The following is a 21,842-nucleotide window of genomic DNA, read 5'->3' on the forward strand; positions in this document are numbered from 1 at the left end:
TGTAGGCCATTTTTGGGGCATCACCTAGCCACATTCCATCACACCGATGGTCTGCATCACTGAACCACACTACCACAGTTCCACTTCTACAGGGTGGCAGCAACAGGACACTTAAAATCCTAGGACATCAAGATTCTATAATTCCTCTATTTAATGATTATTTGAAATTTTGAATCACTCTGGCAGTGCCACTGACAAAAATGGTAACAGATGTGGATTACTCATACACCATGCAAAACGTTAATATTAACCTTTTTTCCCGAGTTTAATCTCAGGGACACCAATAAGATTACTTACAAGCAATGAGATTGATACAGGGAAAAGGAAACATTACCACATTGTCAGGAAGAGATGTGGTGACAGCATTTCCAATATCCGAAACAGCCAAAAGTTCATCAGGAGGTGGTTTTTCATTGAACACGTCTCTTCCCTTGGTTGCATCTTCAGGCTCCTCTGGTTCTCTCCGGCTGTTTATACCATACCACAATGGTCATAACTTGGAATCCAGAGACATTCATGATTAGTGATGAATCGGGAAAACAAAGAAAACTATAGCAGTTTGGTACTATGGTTTCATCATTTCTACGTTGGCCGGACTCTGCATTTTTTACCATCTCTCATCTAACATAAAGTTCATATATATGCACCTCAATCCAGACCAAGGTTACCTGGATTGTGTTGTGAGTCGCTTCGGTACGTGGTACAGGAACGGGTATGCGGTACGCTGTGACACTACGTTCTCCAATATGTGGTGTGCCTAGGGGTAGGATCATGTGCATCACTCCATACATACATTGCGTATGTAGTATAGTTTTATATACCAACTCATATTGCTATTTATATGTGGAGGAATGTTATTGTTTCATACCCTGCATAACTAGTGTTATATTATGACTAAATAAATAAAGGTATAAATCTCTACATTGTAAACATAAATTTGCATTAACTTGATCAACAGTAAGAAGAAAGAGGGAAAATTCGGGTCACTGAAAATAGCAATCTGGATAGCAAATGGCCCATAATCCGGAACGGAAAATGCAAAGGGGTTTCGCGTTTTAGGTGACATCGATCCAGACCATCCAAAACATGGGGCTTTTGTGGATGGCCATAGACCAAAAATCACATTCATCGGGAAATCTTAATCATCTAATATTGGTGATTGAATTTAAACAGCTGATAATTTTCTTTTCAAGCTTCCATTTGATGGCCATGAACTAGATAGCTATGATCATCCAAATTGGGATATGAACCATCCATGACGGGCCCCATAATTTGGATCGTCTAGATAGACATACATGTTCACATCCATGTGGATCAAGGTATTCAAACAGTAACGGGCAGCTGTTGGACCGTCATGTTAATGGCCTGTAACAGTAGAAAAATTACGAGAAGAAAAGAAAGGTGAAAAATACGAGGAAAAAAAAATAAAAATGAGAGGATTCCAAACTTGTATTCTTTTCTGGTTTTGAACATGATTATGACGGTGGAATGGGCCATTCTTCAGTAAGAATGATGTCTCGAGCTAACTAATGATATTATTTATCTGACAAGCTTAGACTAGCTTCATAAAAAAATTCTTTCAAAAGGAAACGAAACTTTTATTGAAAAGAATAAGTGCAGAGATGGTGCAGACTAAAACACAGAAAGAAAAAATAGAAAAAATAAATAAAATACACTTTTTCAGAGCATTTAAGACAAGAAGCCCATTTAGCAACATGAAAAATTACCCTACTCGCAGCTCACTCCTCCCTATAGATATAAATATCGGTATCGTATTGTATCCGTATCTGCACGAGACGATACGCGATACGAGGTCATATCGGCCTGAGACGAAAAAAGTGACCCATATCGACTCGTATTGGCAGATATGAGGCGCATGGCACCGATATGGCCGATACAAGCTGATACGCATATAAAAGCCCAATTTTGATTTTTTTTTTTTTATATTATTATTATTTTTTTTCAAAATTTCACTCATTTCTCCTCTTCTTTTTTCATTCAAATCATGGACGAATGTTAAAAACTCATTTTAGGCTAGATCTAAACCTATTTTGGGATCAAAACAAATTATTTGAATGGGATTCGACATAGCGAAGCGAAGTGGACTATTATGAAGAAATCAAAAAGAATGTAAACTTTCACTTTCTTTTTTTATATTTTCATCCTCTTTTTGTTGTATTTCAATGCAATGGGCCCTAGTTCACCAAATCATGCTTGATTTGTGTTCAATTAAGCCCATTTAGTTGACTTCAACAAGTCAAACTAACAAACAACATTCCCATCAAGGAATGGTCTGATACACCATTGAATACATGGTCAAAACACACAAAAAAAGGATAGATTCCTGGATATCTCATTTTTTTTCTTATTTTTCTAATAGTTTTCCATATATTTTGCTTTTAAAATTTTTTAACTGATACGGGCCGATACAGGCCTGATACCAATACACGACACCGTATTGTATCATTTTCCTGCCGGGAAGATATGCTAACCGATACCGACATTCGGCTCCTCCCTCTTGCTTTCACTTCGCAAGCACCTTCCATTTCTTTCTCCCCAAATCCCCCACAAAATGACCAATAAGAAAAGCCTCCGCAAGACCACTTCCTTTCGGAGATCCACACCATGCCATGCTGTGAAAAGATCCCCAATTGAGAGCTGCATAGACCAGGCTACATTGAACCCTCTTAGAATTTCATTCCACACTTGGCACATGAAGGGGCAATGGATGACCAGATGATTGATTGACTCGGCAGTAGACATGCACATAAGGCAAATATTATGAATCATCAATTATCACTTTTGGAGATTATCAACAATCAAAACTCTTTCTCTTCCCACGAGCCACACAAAGGTCGCAATCTTCCAAGGATCTCCATAATGCCACGCAACACTTCTACGTAAGCTCCTTACCCATCTTCATGAGCATGAAATAGAAGGATTGGACCAAGAAGCAGCATGACTTATCTTTCATCTAAATCAACTTATTGTGGTCATCGTTCACCAGGCACAAAAGATGCAAACAGTCCATTAGTGATACAAACTTATTCGCTTCTTCATCATACAAGTTCTTGTGACAAGGCAGGGACCACACGACAGACTCTCCACATATTGAGAAGCACTTGGCAACCACTATTGTGATCCGGGCCAAGGTGGACCATTTTCGGAAATCTAACTTGTAAGGGTAAATCACCCCTCCAAGCATCCTCCCAAAAGTGGATCTTCTCACCTTTCCCTAAAGAGAAGCCAATCCCTTCTTTAAATTTGGCCTTAACCCTTATCACTAGAGATCCTTCTCCAAATAGTTGAAGCTCCACACAATGAAGAATCCCTAGTCCACCATCTTCTCAACGGTTATGATCATTCAAACAATCTTATTTTGGGATTGTGATTTAGCAACAATAGGCCCCCACATTTTAATGGCTTTAGTTTGATTTAATACATGCCATGTGTACAAATTTCCAAGTGCAATTGTATCAAACTTCATACACCACCAGAGTGTCGTATAACTAGAAAAGAGGTCTTAAGTCAAACAAGTTGGACCCAGAGCTATGGTCCACACGCTAAATAATTTCCAACTAAAGTGCATGTGATTTCCAATAGATTGCCCCCAAAATGAGGGTCACCTAGTGTAAAAATCATCCATATCTACTCGTCAAGTGGGTGGTGGGCCACACCATAGAAAAAATAAAATTCTAACCATTGATAAATAGCAAAAAAATACAAGTGTGGCCCACTCGATGAGTGTATATGCCTGAGTTTTGTAAAAGGTGATCCTCGTGATGGGGACAACCTATTGGATGCCTCACACAAAAAAGGTTGGAAGTTTTCCACTGCTGGACTATAACTTCTAGGTCAACTAGTTGGACCTTTTTTAAATGTTATCGCTTATATATAAAGAAGCCACATTATGGCATGGTTTTGAAAAGGCAGAGAGAGAGAGAGAGAAACGCACTTGTAGAGAGACGTATCCAAGAAGAATAAAGGAAGAGAGAGAGAGAGAGAGAGAGAGAGAGAGAGAGAGAACTTTCTTCCATTTCAGAGAAGAGCGTTGATGGCTTACCGCTTATAGAAATCGAGGACGGGAAATGGAAGGAGAAGAAGCAATAGGTATGCTTTTTTCTTCTTCTTTTTTTCATTTTCTCCTCCGGTTACTGTACGTAACGGCCTTACGCTTGGCCATAACGAACCGTTACAGGTCTATAATGGGCAATATGGCCCTGTTATGATTCATGTGGGGGGGACCGTTTCAACACACCTTGCATCCCACTAATGCATATCACCAACCGTTTGAGACCACTTCTCTCAAGAAATTTGAGGAAACTATTAAATTTAAATTGAGATAAATAGTATCGGGCCGATTTAGGAACACTCGAATGCCCCAAAAATGGGCCGAAGTTTATGCAATTTGTGGGATTCATCCCACTAATGCATATCCCTAAGCATTTGACATTATTCCCCTCAAGAAATTTGAGAATTTTTTTTTAAAAAAAAAGAAGTCACTATTCGTTGCAAAAAGACCCGAAATTGTGTCTAAACTCCATACATGTATTTGAACAATCTACACCAAATATTTTACAAAATTTAAAATTTTAAAAAAAAAAAAGTGAAATTTGCTGAAAATCATATAAAACCAGCAAAAATACACACACACAACAAAAAAAGAAAATTATACAAACGTGACCAAACTGAATACAAATCTAGTAAGATTTGATAATATAATGTTGAATCAATACATTTGCAGCGAGATTTTGCCTTCTTCTTTTTTTCCTAAATTCAACCCCAGATGTTCAGTTCAAAATGGCTTAAATCTTATGTTTCGATCTTCAAAATTTGCACAAATCTGATAAAAAAATAAGTTAGTCTCGCGAAGCAAAAGTGTCAAAAAGACAGAAATGGTGGAAATAGGCGTTAAGACCCAGTATTGCAAAATGGCCCATGCCATTACCATCACGTAACCGCCATAACAAACATTACGTGACCGTTTTTGCATACCTTGGTGTGGATGAAGCACTATTGTTTAAGAAACGGATGAAAATGCATGCAATAGTCTAGCCCTTTTCACTAGTGAGAATTTAAAAATCATCACTTATGTTCATGATTCCAAAGAAAATTTCTTCATTGATTGGCTGTCTTCTTAATCACTATAGTGCCATTTTGAAGATTCAAGGGTTACAACAACTGATAGCCAGGTAAGAACAAGCAAGTATAAATTTCTAAGAATGCAGTGCTCAGTCTTGTCATGTATACCCAGGAATCAGGATAACATAGAAAAGATCCATTACCTGAACAAATAAATTCTATGCTTCTTGAAAGCACAACATAGGAGAGTAGGATCTGTCAAGGGCTCTTTGCTCTCATTGGCATTTGCTGAAGCAGAAGGAATTTTTCTTACTTTTTTACTGCTTCTGTCACCTTGGTATAGGGCAATTCTCAAGAATCTATCATTGTTCTCCACCTTTCCTAGTATCCGGGCAACTTTATTCGTATGCAGATTTACAATCTGTGGCAAAATGATACAAAGAACATTTATTGAAGTATACAAGTGCAACTAATGGAAAATTCTGGCAATCATCATGCCAAGTAATCGGAGATTGGTCAGAGCCATGTTAATAGCCGAAGGCACAACCAATGCTTGATGCCAGTCTCCCTAGTGTTCGCTTTTGGTTTAGTGAGAGGAGTTTGTCTTGCACTTGCTCCCATGTGATGGACGAGCAACACACATGCCAACATCAGACAAGTGTCCAAGATCTGGGCCATTCAACTGTTAGGGTGCACTGTGAGTATGCCCTTGTCCAAAAATTAGGAAGAGTCCGCTCATCATGAAAGCCACTCATGTAAATTGGATATGAGCCATTCATCTTTTACCAACAATCCATTTGCTCACACCAGTGTGCCACACGTGATGAGTGGATCATACTGATTTTTTGGCCATGCGTGCTCAAAGTGCACCCAACCTGATGTGTGGCACAAATCTCGAAATGTGTGGTAAGTGATCTGCAAAGCCCTTTTCAATCCCACAGAAGCAAGCTCACTCTGAACTCACACAGTCACATGCAATAATAATAGAACTATAGGAAGTGGGGGAGCTCCCCCCCCCGCCCCCAAAAAAAAAAAAAAACTAGTTTAGGAAACAATGTCAGATGTCTTCAGAAGATACTATACTACATATTGAGTCTAAGGGGGCGTTTGGATCGTTAGTTACTAAGGATAAACTGCTTATGCCCAGTGTTTCCATTGTCGATGAAAATTCGATAATATCGCCGATATTATCGGTGTCGCTGGACCAGCAATACCGAACACCAAAAATTCGTTTCTCTTCCTAATGTCAACGAAATATCGGCGATATTTTCGATTTTATTGGAAAAAAATAGTTACCAACGACAACTCTCACTATTATTTCAAAAAAAACAAAATAGATAGATAGATAGATAGATATATATATATATATAATCTCTTACCTTTTTTTTTTCTCAAAATCTGCCTGCAAGAGTGGCTTTTGGATGGATTTGGTGGGCCAATCACGGTCGATAGCGCTGGATTTTCAGAGATAAGAAATCTCCTTTTTTTCTTTTCTTTTTTCTTTGAAAAGAATAGATTTGAAAGAAACCCAATTTCGGTGAGGTTAAAGGGGATTTGGGTTGGGATTTGAAAAAAAGAGAAATTTTGGGAAGAGATATTCAGGATTTTTTATCATCGTTTGAGGTTTTCCAGAGAAGATGAGACGGGAAGCAGATTGACTAGTGTATACACCAGCGTAGTTGTGTGGGTAGAAGTCATGCGAAGACGAGCACTGACGCTCCTCGAGTTCCGAGTTGTACGAACAATTCAAAGGAGATCAAAGTTAAATGGGCCCCAAAATGATGTATTTATTACATCCATACAGTTCATCTATTTTTCAAGATCATTTTAGAGCATGAGCCAAAAAATAAATCATATCCAAAGCTCAAATGGACCACACCAGAAATAGTAGTGGGTAATGATTTTCACCGTTAAAACATTCGTAGGGCCCACCATAAAGTTTATTTCCAATCCAATCTGTTCATAAGGTCAAAAATACCTGGATTAAGAGGAAAAACAAATATCATATTGATCCAAAACTTCAGTGACCCCCAAAAGGGTTTCAATGGTATATGTTCAATCCCCCACTGCTTTTTGCAGTGTGGTCCACTTGATCATTAGATCTGTCTTGTTTTTTTTCGGCTCAAGCCTTACTACGAGCTCATAAAATGAATGGACAGTTTGGATATAACACATACCTAATGATGGGACCCACAGAACTTGCTAACGTCAATACACCAACTATCTAGTACACCAATCCGTTTCCAGACAAGCTCTCTTTTGAGAGAGTGAACTCAGTGCAACTATGGCTTTACAAACGATGGTGCGGCCCTCACGGCGGGGCCCACCTTGATGTATTTATTTTTTATCCATGCCGACTATAGGTTTTTCCAGATCATTATAGGACACTAGCCCAAAAATGAAGCAGATCGAAATCTAAGCTGGACCATATTTTAAGAAAGAGTGGTGGTTGAACCTCCCATTAAAAACTTCTTCAAGCCCACATTAATGTTTTTATAATGTTTATTTGTCATCCAACCCGTTGATAAGATCACGTAAACCTTTATGAATGGAAACGAACAAATATTAGGTTGATCCAAAACTTTTGTAACCCATGAGCAGGTTTTAATGGTCAATCATCACTGTTTCTTATGTAATGGTCCACCAAAGATTTGAATCTGCTTCATTTTTTAGATTATACCCTAAATTGATTTTTAAAGATAGATGGACAGGATGGATATACAATAAATATATCAAGGTGGGCCCCACCATAAGTGTTGTACTGTCTTACGTCAGGCTAGTGCCGCACATAATCCACTCTACTCCCCTTGCACCACTAGGTGGGAGTCAGTAGGTTGGTGCTATTTTATATATATATTCAATTCATCCCAGCAGGAATGGGACATGAACGGTGTGAATGTGATATAAACATCATGGTGGACCAGGGAGGTTTCAACGGTATGCATTTTCTTACACACTTTTCCTTATCATGTGGTCCACTTGAGTTTTGGATATGCATGTTTTTAGGCTCGGGCCCTATCATGGTCTAGATAAATGGATGGACGGAGTGGATTTCTCACAAACTTCATGGTGGGCCCCACTGAGAGGATGTAAGGGTAAGAAGACATATTTACACACCCAAAAATTTAAAATAGGAGTTTTATTATACTCCACCTGCAGTTAACCCTTCACACAAAAGCACTCGAAATTGTACACATGACATATATTCATTAAAAAATAAATTGAATTGAATGAGTAATTAACGCTTGTTTATAATTATACAACCATTAGATTTATTAACCGTCCAATAAATGTCCACCAATCTCATACGGAAATAATAAGATATGATGAAGTTTGGGTCTACTCAAATAACTACAGTGAGTACTATAAATAGGACGGTTTAATTTGATTAATTGTATGCCATGTGTGCAACTTCTCAGTATATGTGTATTGTCCGTGTCACACACTCACAAACACTTTGCCAGTATTTAACCATTGATGGAACGATGTGGGTCCTGATGCCATGTATACTTTTTACAATTTTTTATCCCTAAATATGTAAATTATGTGTATTTAGGCATGTCTTAAAGTTTCACAAAAAAAAAATTCATCACTTTTCCATGTTTTCTCCTGATTTCCGATTATCAGCGATATTATCGACAATAACGATATTATTTCTTTATCTCTGGCCAGCGAAACTTATAGCGATAACGACAATTGAAACACTGCTTATGCCTCAAGTAGCTTATCTTGGTTTCTACTTATTAAGCTGAAGTGATTAAGTACCTTTAAGTAAAAAAAGTTACTTATTATTGATAATAAACCAAACTTACTTATCTCAAATAAGTTACTTATCTACTGTTGTAAGTAGAAAAAGTAACTTATTTGGTGATATCCAAACAGGCCCTAAAGGACAGATAAGCCAAGCCTGCAACAAACATCTTAACATGAGAAAAGAGAAATGGGGGATTTTACCTTTATACCCAAGAGAGTTGCATATATTAGGAAATTAGAGCTCTCATCAAAAATTGCATTTGGTTGGGGCACATTTTCTGTTTTCTCTATCTCCCTCTCAACAGCCATTCTTCGCCCAAAATCAATTGCTTCCAGCCGATAGAGTGGAGCATCACTTCTTTGCAGATCCTGGGCCACCTAATGAGCACAGGGCAGCAGTTATTGCAGAGACATGCATGAAACAAATAGTTCTAAAAGGATGAGTTATCCATAAGCCTTACCTCGAGGGATTCATCATACACTCGCCTTAATTTGCCTGTTTTGAACCAAAATACACGCATCCTACGATCAGGAGATGAAATAGCAAATTGCTGGCCATTGGGACTCACCTGAAACAACAGCGAAATATAGTTGCAAACTTGCAATTGTAGAAGGAAAAAAAAAAAAAATGTTTATATACAAGATCATGAACTGCCAAAAGACATAAAAAGCACTGCAAGAACCTAATGCACATGTGTTGCATTGGACATGGAAGGAGGTGTCTGGCAGACTGGCACACACATCTCGAAGAACCAGATATGGTCAAGCATCCATAATGACATATTATATAAGAACATAAAACTGTGGTTTAGTATAATAACACATGCAGAAACTTTATTTTTAAAATTATATTTTCTTGAAAAATAAGTGACAAAAGAAGAAAAATATTCTCTTCATGATTGCTACAGAAGGACCACTTGTCTGCTGTACGTCTCTGACAGTAATTTCAAAGGAAATGTAACATAACCCGTGGTATGCAAGTCCTGGAAGTGATGGTCCAAAACCAGTATGTTGTGTTCTTAATTTAGAGTTTCGCTAAGCGCCAACACATGTGCAATAAAGCTCATGTACACCCCATCCATGTGCCAGCATGGCACATAGGTGCAAGATCCAATCCACCCATCAGCTTAGTCCCACCGTATACACGTTTACCCAAAAATATATTTGGTCCATTCAGCATGTGGCCCCAATATTGGAAACAGGTGAATGGATTAGAAAACTTCAGCCAAGTTTTTCAGAGCCATATATTTGCTTTGCTAACTGTGTCTCACCTGACCGGTGGATTAACCTGATTATTCAGCCAGGGCATCAATATAGGTGCCATTCTGACAGGTGGATTGGATCTTGGACCTATCATGCTATGCTGGCACATGTGGCATGTACAAGGCTTTACTGCACATGTGTGGACCTAGCAAAGCTCATTAATTTATTACTAAGATAGACAAGCCAGAGGTTTTAGCATTTAATATACTTGTCATTGAATGAGCATGATGAATATCTTGTAATCGCATAAAAGAAGCTCCGGTTTGAAGTGGAATACGAATAATGCTAATAAAGCTGCCTCATCTTAATATTCTTAGTTACAGACATGGATTTTATTTTTTTATTTTATTTTTTTGAGAAGTCACGAAAATTGTATTAAAACAAAAACAAAGATACAAGGAAGAGCCTAGAACGATTGCTGAGAGAGCAGACAAAACTAAACTCCAAGAAAAAGAAGGTCATAGCCCTTCAGAACATCAACATGAGCAGCCCATTCTACAATTAGACGTTTTGCCTTGGAGGCGACCACGAAACTACAGTTTGCAGTATCCGTAAAACAACCGCCATTCCTTTCTTCTCAGACTGACCAACACATGGCGAGAATGGCCGTTCTCCATAGCTGAGTGCTGGGCTTGTCGAAGCAAACCTCATGCCACACCTTGAGAAGACGATCCGCCGAATCAGGAAAACACCAGCTGAAATTGAAGCAGCTGCAAAAATCAGACCAGATTGGAGAGATGAAGGGGCAATGAATCAGGAGGTGATAAACCGTTTCTTCATTCTTCATGCAGCAAAGACAAACATTAACCAGAGGCATCCCCTTTTTCTCAAATTGTCCACCATCAAAATCCTTTTCTTTCCTACCAACCAACCAAAAACACAGATCTTGGGAGGGACCGAATACTTCCAGATTTGCTTAAACTGAAGCACATCGATAGGAGCAGACCTCTCCAGGTCGATGTATAGAGTTTTTATAGAGAACTTGACTTATCCAGTCTCCACAATAGGCTGTCTTCAAGTAATGGGTTCGGCGAATATTTAGAAATGCAAGCGAGAAGGTCCACATATTCTTGTATCTCCCAATCTTGAAGGTTCCGCCTACATTCGACGTTCCATTCTACTGTTCCGGCAGAGATAGAGTAACAATCAGCTACACGGATTAGCTTGATTAGGAGCAAGAAAGAAAATATTCGGGAATTTTTCTTTCAAAGGGACATCATCCACCCATCTATCTTCCCAAAATAGAATGTTATCACCCTTTCCAAGCTCAAAACTGATACCTTTTAGAACTTCCTTTTTCATTGTAAGTATACCTCTCCACAGGGCTGAGGCCCTATAACGAGATGTGTCTTTGGTCCACCAGCCACCCTCGGATTTTCCATATTTGCTTTTGATGATCATATTCCAAAGACTCCTGTCTTCAGAACCTAGTCTCCAGATCCATTTTCCTAGGAGAGCCCGGTTCATAAGCTTTAAATTTTTCACCCTCGCACCGCCATGCTGAAAATACTTGCAAACTGAATTCCAATCCACGAGATGGAACCTATTTTTCTCCGCCTTGCCATGCCAAAGAAAATCCCGTCTCAGTTTATCTATGGAATCCAAAACAAAGGTGGGGCATCTGAATAGGGACATGAAGTACAAGGGAAGATTGGAAAGGGCCGCCTTGATGAGGGCAAGGCAGCCACCCAAAGATAAAAAGCGACATTTCCATTTTGCCAAGTATTTGTCAAACCTGTTTATAACCTTTTCCCAAGAGGACTTTGAGGGCACACCTATACACAGCGGAAGACCAACAAAAGAGGAGGGAAGGGATGCCGCCACATAGTCTAGAGAACTCGCCCATTTAATAATCTCACCTTCCTCCATATTCACCCCGAAGAGCTTTGATTTCGCCTAACTAACAGTCAAACCCGAGACTGCCTCGAAACACCGTAAGGCAGTGCGCAAGTTGTCTACCTTATCCTGAGAAGCTTCGCTAAAGACCAGCATATCGTCAGCGAACTGAATATGTGATATAGGGGAGGGCATACCTTTGATACCGATGCCTCTGAGGATACTTGAATCTTGTCCCTTATGGAGAGGGCCTCCCCCACCATGAGAAATAGGAACGGGGAAAGGGGATCCCCTTGTCATAGGCCTCTCGAGCTTTTAAAGAAGCCTTTCGGAGAACCGTTTAGAAGAATGGAGAATCGAGCTGAACCAATACATTCGCCTGTCCATCTCCTCCATTTGTCGCCAAAACCCATACGCTTCATCATATATTCCAAAAACCCCCTAGTCCACGTGAGTGTAGGCCTTTTCAATATCAAGTTTGCAAATGATATATTTCGCACCGGACCTATGGCTGGAATGCAAGCATTCATTTGCTATGGTAGCACAGTCAGTTATCTACCTACTTGGGATGAATGCACATTGATTGCCTGATATGATCTTACCAATCACCTTTAACAGCCGGGTAGTCAGAACTTTTGCCAAGATTTTGTAGGGGCCCCCAAGAAGACTAATCGGCCTGAGGTCTTTAAAGGTCGCTGCACCCGAAAATTTAGGAATAAGAGCGATAAATGAGGCCCCGAGGTCTTTGGAGAGTTTGCCTCTGTCGTGAAATTCGTTGAAAAAGCCATAACGTCACCTTGTAATACTTCTCAGAACGATTGAAAAAATAAAATAGGAAACCCGTCTAGTCCTGGGGCTTTATCGCCTCCTAACGCATCAATTGCCGATCTCACTTCTTCCATAATGAAGGGGGACTCAAGAGAGGAGGCTTCTTCACTTGAAATTGAGTCAATCTGAAGATTGTCCAAACGAGGCCTGTCCCACCCATCGTTCTTGAGAAGGGAACTGAAATGAGCTACTGCCGCTTCCGCTATTAGATCTTTGTCTTCAATGCGGACCCCATTGACAACAATGTCACTGATTTTGTTGATTCTGGCATGCATATTGGCGATGCTGTGAAAGAATTTTGTGTTTTTGTCTCCCTCCTTTATCCATTTTGCCCGGGATTTTTGTTTCCATGAAATCTCGTCTTCAAGAACCCTAGATGATAGAGATTGGATCAACTAGATTCTCTTGGATAAGATATCCAAAGACACCACCCCATCTTCAATGCCCTCATCAATCTTTGAGATCTGAGACGTTAACAGGTCCAATTCCAATTGCCTTTTGAACAACTCCTTTTACTTCCACTGTTTTATTTTTTCTTTTAAAAGTCTTAAGTTTTGAGCATATCCTGAAGCCGGCAAAACCTTCCACTTTAAAGCTACCCCACCATTCAGCTATCAAGAAACTAAAACCTTCGATTTTAAGCCAGGAAGAGTCAAACCGAAAGGGTTTCGGGCCCCAATTGGGCACCTCAGCTGAGAGCTGAATCGGACAATGGTCTGAAGTTGTTCGCGGCGAAACACTCTGAGAGACAGAGGGGAACGCATCTAACCACTCCAAAGACAACAAGAATCTGTCCAATCTAGACATAACAGGAGAAGCTCTCCCGTTGGTCCATGTGAATCGGGAACCAAGAAGGGAGAGATCTACAAGGTCTTGATTGTCGATCCAAGACAAGAAGGCCCTCATTGCTTAAGAGGACTTATTGCCATGGGATTTTTCTTCAGTGGATCTGATCATGTTGAAATCCCCCGCTAGACAAACAGGGCCAGAGAAACGCTGTCTAATAGCACTAAGTTCTTCCCAAAAATCTTTTCTGATAGCTTCAAGATTGGGGCCATAGACTGATGCAATAAGACACCGAAAATCTGATGAAACATCTCGCAAGATGATTGTCACCGAAAAAGTCCCAACCCGACTAGATATAAGGGACCATCTAGACGAATTCCAGGCAAGCAGGACCTCACCAACACTGCCAATAGCATCTAATGCCACCCAATTGTATCTCTGGACTTCCAGATAGAACCCAACAAAGTATCATTGAACTAACGAACCTTTGTCTCCTGCAAACAGACGACATCCAGGTTGCTTCTCCCACAGGAGTATTTGATAAGCCTCCTTTTATGTTTGGACCCCACTCCCCTAACGTTTCAGGAAAAGACCTTCATCAGGAAACCGACCTGCCCCGTCTTCCCTGAGTGTCGACTAGTAAATTACTATCTTGGAACATAACAGAATTCAGCTCTTTGCATTGAAGCTCTCTGTTGCTTGCTGATCTAACAAGACGATTTCTGGGGGATCTCACGACATGAAGAGGTCTACCGCGAGATTCCACACATTGGAATAAGGCAATATAGTCGTCAAGACAGTCTCCAAAAGATAGGTCAATGGATCTTCCAATGTGACCAATAGCATCTCTAATCCACTTCTTCTTCTGGATTGCGTCTATCAGTTTAGCCCTGAACAGAGCATTTTCTGCAATTTTTGCGTGAGCTTCCTCCTGGTACGAAGCTTTTCCGATCTGCACCTGCAATGGCTCTGCTTCCATAATCCCATCTCCATCGTCATCCTGAAAGAGGGAAATAAGCGCAAGATCTGGCCAATCCTGGTTAAGAAAATGGGAAGAGATTGGAGAAATGGGAGTGACCGGATTTTCAGACATCTAGGACTGATCGTCAAATTCCATGGCTTCAGCTCCCACAGCAGGGACGGTCAAGAGGCTAAGAATTCTCTGATCAGCTTGACCCCTCTGCTCCTGATCCCCTGGATGAGCAGGGATCTTCTGAGGAATCGATGAGGAGAAAGGAGAAGAGGGAAGTTTTCCATCTGCTAGGTTTAGAGCTGGAATTAGGTAACGATCGGATCTTGGGTCGGAAAGGGGTGCGTTTTCCGAAACATCCGAGCCAGAACGGTCAGCTCCCACTTTATTGAAAATGGGCGCGCTCCTGAGCCATCATAGTATTTTCCGAGGCTAATAGAAGGCTCTCCCGAGCCATCAACTGCACTGCCGAGGCTGCCACGTGACTTCTGCGACTAACCGCAATCGGTACTGAATGTATTTCTCGCTATCGATAATAGGCCCTGATGACGTGGCTCGATCTCATCCATCCACGTCGGAGCTTTGCTACCACGGTTAGCGCGGGGATCAAGCGCAGCAGGCAGGGCTCCTAAAGCGTCGACACGCGTCTCGCGAAAAGACTGAAGACTGACATCGTTATTACTGTGGGCAACAGGCTAACGCAGACTATTGGTCTGCACTCCCCAGGAGCATGGAATTTGTATACCTTCATGCTCTGATGGCAACGGAATAGAGGCCTGAGAGGAGATTCGGGGTTCCTTTGTTCTCCAAAGGTCACCCCATCTGGGGTAAGGTTCACCATTTACTTCTAGCTGGACTGGTAGAGAGATCGTTCTATTATCCACGGAGACATTGATCTGGGATGGCAGAGGGTCTCCTTTTTTTCTTCTTACCCGAGCTCTAATCACGGCCATTTCTTCTCCGATCTTCATCTTGGAGTCGAGTTCTACGAGTAAGCCTAACACTGATGTCGCATCGATGAAGAACTTGTCGTACCACAATTCCAGAGGGATTCCCCATATGAGAATCCAGACATTTTCCATGCCGAAAATGGAGAACTCCTCCCATTTCTAGACTTTAATGACCGGGCCATCCAGATGTAAGACTCCTGCTATAAGCAGGATGTCCGGTTGAAGACCAGGACAGCTTAATCCATAGATCATTATAACCTATGGGTTTTATAATGCATTTCTCGAGCCGAATTCCACAGCATTCATCGATCCATGATTGCACTTGTGAGATGGATGCTCCTTCTCTAGTAGACACCACTAGCGCGTCTTGCAGATCCCTTCTTAATCGATCCAAGAGGTCCTGATTGACTCGGAGAACACCGTCTCTCAATTTCTCTTCCGATTCAACGAGCTTCTTTGATTCTATTTCCTTTTCGCTTTGACAGGTGATTTTGTGGACCTGTTGGAAGTCCTGCCCCTCTGAGATCCTTGAGGGGTTGAGTAATACCTCGCAAAAGTTAAAGACTGGAAATAAAGCAACCAAAAAAAAAGAAAGAAAAGACCTGCAGCATGCACTCTTTATAGAAAAACGCAATCCTAACTATACCAGCACTGATATGGTACCAAGATCAACCACGCTATTATCCTTTGTAAGGATTGGAAATATTAATTTCCAGCATAGGTATGATACCAAGATCTATCAAATTCCTCAAGGTATCTGAGTCCAATATGATATAACATGGGAACGCACATCGCTTCATGCTTGTTAAGGGCATCATTTCAAGTTGACACGAAGTGGGTAATGGCATCGTTTCATATGGAGTACAACCCGCTTTGCTCTAGGTCTGGCTGAGCCTAAAGCCCCTCGGGTTGTGATCAGACTGAATTTCCATGACTGGTACCTAATATGGCTGAGCCTGGGCTTGAGTTTGCCTCTAGGCCCAATAGGTTGGCCTGGCCTGACTTTTTTGACATTGTTGGGATAAGCATTTGCCCAAGGAGCCTGGCCCCACCCATCCCAAGCCTGATTGTTGGCTTGCGGGCTACGATGGGCAGGGATTAGTGACCTTAGTTCATGGGTTGGGTTTGGACACGCTTCAGCCAGCCCAATTGCAACACTACCATCATGGTTTTAAATCTGCTATGATTCGGCCATATCGGCCAACTCAATACACAATATTGGGGTGAACCAGTCCGCTAAAAAAGAGGGAGGGGATGCGACTAGTACGGCCATAATGGCCCCATATATTTTGTGGGCCCAGCCGATACAGTCTGATGCCAACAGTACCATATGTTTGGGCCCAGCCAATACACCAACTAATAGTGCTATTCAAAACCTTGACTGGTATGTAAAAGTAAAATGATCACTCTACTTGTAAAAGATAGCAAGTGAATCAATCATCATAACCAAAGCCTTATCCCAACTGATTGCCCAACATTCTATGAACATGTTCTTTAACTGCGCAACATTATGTCCCATAAAGCATGGTTTATCTTAGAGCTATCTTATAAAAATTCGCCTTCAGTTTGATTGTTAAGAGTACACAGCTCTGCGTGTATGTACAGAGCACCATACTGTAGAATACACTGTTTTGTGTGTACATGTATGTGCAATTCCAACGCCATGTCAGTTAACCACCTATATATTCACTGTCCCTTTGCAAGCCATATATGGGCATCTATTCTCGCTAAGTTCAATTTGAATTGGGTCTATGCCCTTTGACATGGAAGACCTCCTTATGGCATGGCACAGGTTAGCTCCACACAAAAATAATCAGGCCACGTGGAAACTGTCTTCTCGCCAGTTTATGGTCAATTTGGGGTGAAAGGAACGGAAGATGTTTTGGAAATGAAAGCAGGAGGGTAGATTGGGCTGCTAGCAATGTATGGCTTACCGTTGTTGAGTGGGCGGTGAGTAAGGGATGGATGGGGAATTAGTAATCTTTTTTTCCTTTTTCTTTTTCACTTTGTTCTAGCTTTTTGTTTATACCCTCCCTTGTCTCATAATCGAAACTATGTCACCTGCAAACAACATACACCACAGGACCTCTTCTTGTAAATGCCTCATTAACTCGTACATAACCAAGTAACTGATAACAATAATAATAATAATCACCATGAGAATTGATTCTAGCAAAGGTATCCTCTTATATGATATGTCATCCAATTTAATTGAAGTGAATTCTTCAAAGAATCCTTTTTTATCCCAAGGTGAAAAAGGAAAACAGTCTTACCTGGGAATCCAACAACTAAAGATCATCAGAAAACTAACACTATAGAAAAAGTTCATCACTGCCACTTGATCCAAATAACAAACTTATTGGGGCACACTTCTCCACTTCGTTCTCTCTCCTCCTCCTTTTTTTTTTCTTTTCCTTTTTTTATTCAGACTTGGCCAGATCAAATAAACAGAAGCAGAACTGGAGATGAGAAGAAGTGAATTTAAATTCCTATATAAAACAAAAGAGTAAAATTCAAGAAATTTGTACACGATATACCTCAATTGCAGACACGGATGTCTTGCACTTTGCAATCTCAAAGAGATTTGTATCAGTTTTCAGTCTGAAACTCACCCTGCAAGATGTATAAGAAGAAACAAAGTATGACATAACAACACCATTTGCAATAAACACCAACAGCAAAAACATATGCTTAAATTTATAATACAAAGGACAGATGTTCAATAATACATGAGGGTATTTTCCATATGCACACAAACATATCAAGATCCCTAAAGGCAAGCCTATAATTATAGAAGTACTGACAATATCCAATTCTCAACGATTTTCCACAGGATAACAGTGATCACTAACTATTCAATTAATCAAAAGCTCTATGCACCCAGACCTATAGTTAAGGAGCAGAATATAGAATTAAAATTATTAATAATAATAATAATAATATTAATAATTAATAAAAAAATTTTAAAAATCTGAAAAGAATATGGAAAAAATGACCACCATATGGCCATATATATCACAAAGTTTCAACAAAGAAGAAATTTCTGGGCAGTATTCCAGTCCAAGCCTGCTTAATGGGGAATAAAACATGTCAATTGGCCTGCCGGCACAAGGACGTGGCTAATTTTAGAGTCAGTGGCTCAAAAACTTTTAGACTACATGTATGCAAATGCATGAGCAAGCTCTTCTATTCATTGCTCGACTACCAAAGCTGTATGCGAGAAATAAATATACCGAACAGAGTTAAGCAGTCTTAAGGAGAACCAACCAATTCTTGTTCTCATGCTTGCAAACTTGGCTAACACAGTTAGCATAAAATATAGTCAAACCTGAAATCAAACAATATTTACTATCATAAGAAAATACCCATTTTCTGGGAACTGAAGAGTGGTAGGACACCAATACTCTATGACCCCCTTGCCATCTGCAGATATCACAATGTCAGATATATGGTTGAACTTCATAACTTTTATCGGGCCCATATGAATCTGCACGCAAAGGATAATGAAGTTGGAAAAAAGGCGAACTTTTTATTTTAAAACTTTTGAGGAATGAGAAGAATATTCGTGTGATGAAGATCGTAAATCCCATTTGTGACACATTTACATATGCATCCAGGCTGTTTCATCAGGCAAACCCACTTTGAACATGCCAAGGCCAAAAGATCAGGTTGGTCTGCTCATTGGAGAACATTTGTAAGACAAATGCTAAACTTCAGTCGATTTATATTAACCATCCATTTTTCATTGAACAGTTGCAGCCCACTACAGAGCAGGCAGGCATTTTTTTACCAAGTAATGTTCACAGTGGCGCCTACCTGATGGATGTGCCTCAAAGAGGATTCTCAATCCTCTTTGTACCAATATCCTTAGCATGGCTCTAAACATTTTTAAGAACTTAATAAAAAAATCAACGGATATACCTCTTTTGAAATAATAGGTTCATTCGAACCAGCACGTGCATCATATATGTGAACATAGGCCGAGTTCCGGTCACTAATGGCAAGCTTAGCTTTGACATCTCCAGGCTTGTAAACCCATTCAATTGTGCCAGGAACAAATGGTAGACGCATCATGAACATCATATCATAGTTGACAACATCGTATATCTTCACAGAATGGTCGTTTGAAATTGTACAACAAAGTAAGCCATCAACACTAACCTGCATTACTGAACCACATCAAGGTTGACAGCTGCTCATGAAATAAGAATAATTTGTCAACGGAATAATTGAATATTATTATTTACAACACCGGCTCACATTGAAACACACATTCTCTCATAATACATGAGAGGAGGATGGTCAAGGAAAAATGAGCATGAAATAAATATAAGGAGAATAAGACAAGTAACCAAACAGCAAATAAGGGAGAGATGAAGTGTTGGTTCCGGTTTGGAAAAAGAATAAAAAGGGAGAGGGAAGCTACTTTTATATGGAAAAGAAAATAGATGTGTGAAACAGCTGGTAAGACTTGAGAAACAAATAAGGAGAAATGATATTTCCTTTGCATGCTCTGATATAGACATCAATCCTATTGTCCAGTGGTTGCTGGTTTAGATCGCATGTGGAGTTTTGAAACTATACCTGAGTCTCAATTAATGTGGGTTACATTTCAACGTCTTCTTATCTCTAGTTGAATGTCCAACATTGGATTACATTTCAGTGTCTTCTTATCTCTATTCAAATGTCCAACATTGGTGATTGGGCGCATTGAAGAAACCTAGTGAGATTTTTTATGGCAAGCAACATAGTCTAAGCACAGGTTTCATATTCTCGATGGGAAAGAAGTATGCGAGCCAATAACGCAAGGAAGGGCTGGTATTAGACCGTTAAAAGCAACAAATGATGCTCTCTTAAGCAAGTGGATATGGAGATTTGCAATAGAAAAGGAAGATTTTTAGAGACGGGTGATTGTGGAAAAATATGGGTGTCACGCCGAAGGTAAATGCACCCCTCAATCCAGTAGATACAGATCCTCTGGTTGCTGGAAAAGCATTATGGCTACGAAATATGCAGTCTTACAAGGGACAGTGGTGCAGATAGGCAACGTCAGAGATACTAGCTTTTGGTGTGACGGGTGGTACACAAAAGCTCAATTGCAGATTGCTTTTCCTTGTCTCTCTCTACTCACAAGCGGTTCACAAGGATGCAAAAGAAGCAGACTACTTCGAAGAAATGAGTGGTACGATCGATGTTGTTAAATCGCATATGCGATCATGTGCAATCGCACAATCACATATGCAACTGCATTTTTTTTCGGAAAAAAAATATATATATTTAAGACACAGGGTGTCCCCATCCCTTTTTTTTTGAAGTGAGACTAATCCCTGCGGATACACGCAATCACCCACAACCACGTGTATCGGGTAAAGCCAAGGAGGGGAGTCGAACCCTCACCTATAGGGAGCAAATGTAAAAATATAAGTGTGAGAAAAATAAAAATGTAATATATATATATATATATATATAAAAGAAATTAGGGGGAACTTTCCTAATTTAATGAATGAATGTAGACTAGAGAATGTAGAATGTAGAGAAAGAGAGATAGAAATGTATAGAATGATTAATGAAGATTAGAAATTAGAACGTAGAGAAAGAGAGAGAAATGTAGAAACTAGAAAGAGAGAGAAATGTAGAATAGCTCCAATAGAATGAATGTATAGATTATATTAGAGAATGTAAAATGTAGAGAGAGAGAGAAATGTAGAAAGAGGGATAGAAATGTACAATAGAATAAGAATGATGAATGTAGATTATAGAGATTAGATTGGAGAGTGTAGAGAGAGAGAGAGAGAGAGTATGTAACTATGCGACTAATTAACTATATATAATGAATGAATGTAACTATCTAGAGAATAAATGTATGAGAGAGAAATGTAGAAACTAGAAACTTAAAACTAGAAAGAGATGGACGTAGAATGAGAAAGTTGAAACTTGAATGAGAGAGAAATGTAGTCTTCTTGTAGAATCTTCAATGTATTCTTGCTTTGGAATCTTGATTCTTGATTGGAAGTTTAAATTGAAAATAGGAAAGTTGGAGCTTGGAGACTTGGAAGTTGGAACTTGAGAGTTGAAAGATGGAGAATGTAAGAGAGAATGAGGGATTTGAAAGTATGAATTAAAGAATATTAGAGTGAATGTAAGTTGCAAATGGGAGGGATTTGAATGCCATTTCATAGGCAAGAAGTCAATTTTTTGCAAAAAAAAAAAGTTCCAATGGTCAGATTTTTAACCGTTGGCATGTATGCGATCACATATGTTGTATGCAACTGCATACATCGCATATGTGATCACATATTTGATATGCGAACGCATATGCACAGTGGTCGCATATGCCATCATGGCATATGCGATTTCCTTGGGAATATGAGCAT

General features: G+C 39.8%; 1 protein-coding gene across 2 annotated transcripts in view; it reads right to left on the minus strand.

Moving 5' to 3' along the window:
* Positions 1 to 21,842, minus strand: part of LOC131234341 (peptidyl-prolyl cis-trans isomerase CYP71) — a 52,869-nt gene that overhangs the window by 3,099 nt on the left and 27,928 nt on the right. Inside the window, exons 4-10 of one of the 2 annotated variants that reach the window (XM_058231149.1) lie at positions 19,390 to 19,629; positions 18,834 to 18,955; positions 18,006 to 18,081; positions 9,297 to 9,404; positions 9,037 to 9,213; positions 5,286 to 5,503; positions 335 to 467 (exon numbers count right to left, since the gene is read on the minus strand). In XM_058231149.1, coding sequence (XP_058087132.1) covers positions 335 to 467; positions 5,286 to 5,503; positions 9,037 to 9,213; positions 9,297 to 9,404; positions 18,006 to 18,081; positions 18,834 to 18,955; positions 19,390 to 19,629 — 1,074 coding nt within the window. Of the gene's footprint in view, positions 1 to 334; positions 468 to 5,285; positions 5,504 to 9,036; positions 9,214 to 9,296; positions 9,405 to 18,005; positions 18,082 to 18,833; positions 18,956 to 19,389; positions 19,638 to 21,842 lie in introns of both variants that reach the window. The other variant, XM_058231150.1, reaches the window with a different exon arrangement.

This window comes from Magnolia sinica, chromosome 19, assembly GCF_029962835.1.
Source record: "Magnolia sinica isolate HGM2019 chromosome 19, MsV1, whole genome shotgun sequence".
NCBI lineage: Eukaryota > Viridiplantae > Streptophyta > Magnoliopsida > Magnoliales > Magnoliaceae > Magnolia > Magnolia sinica.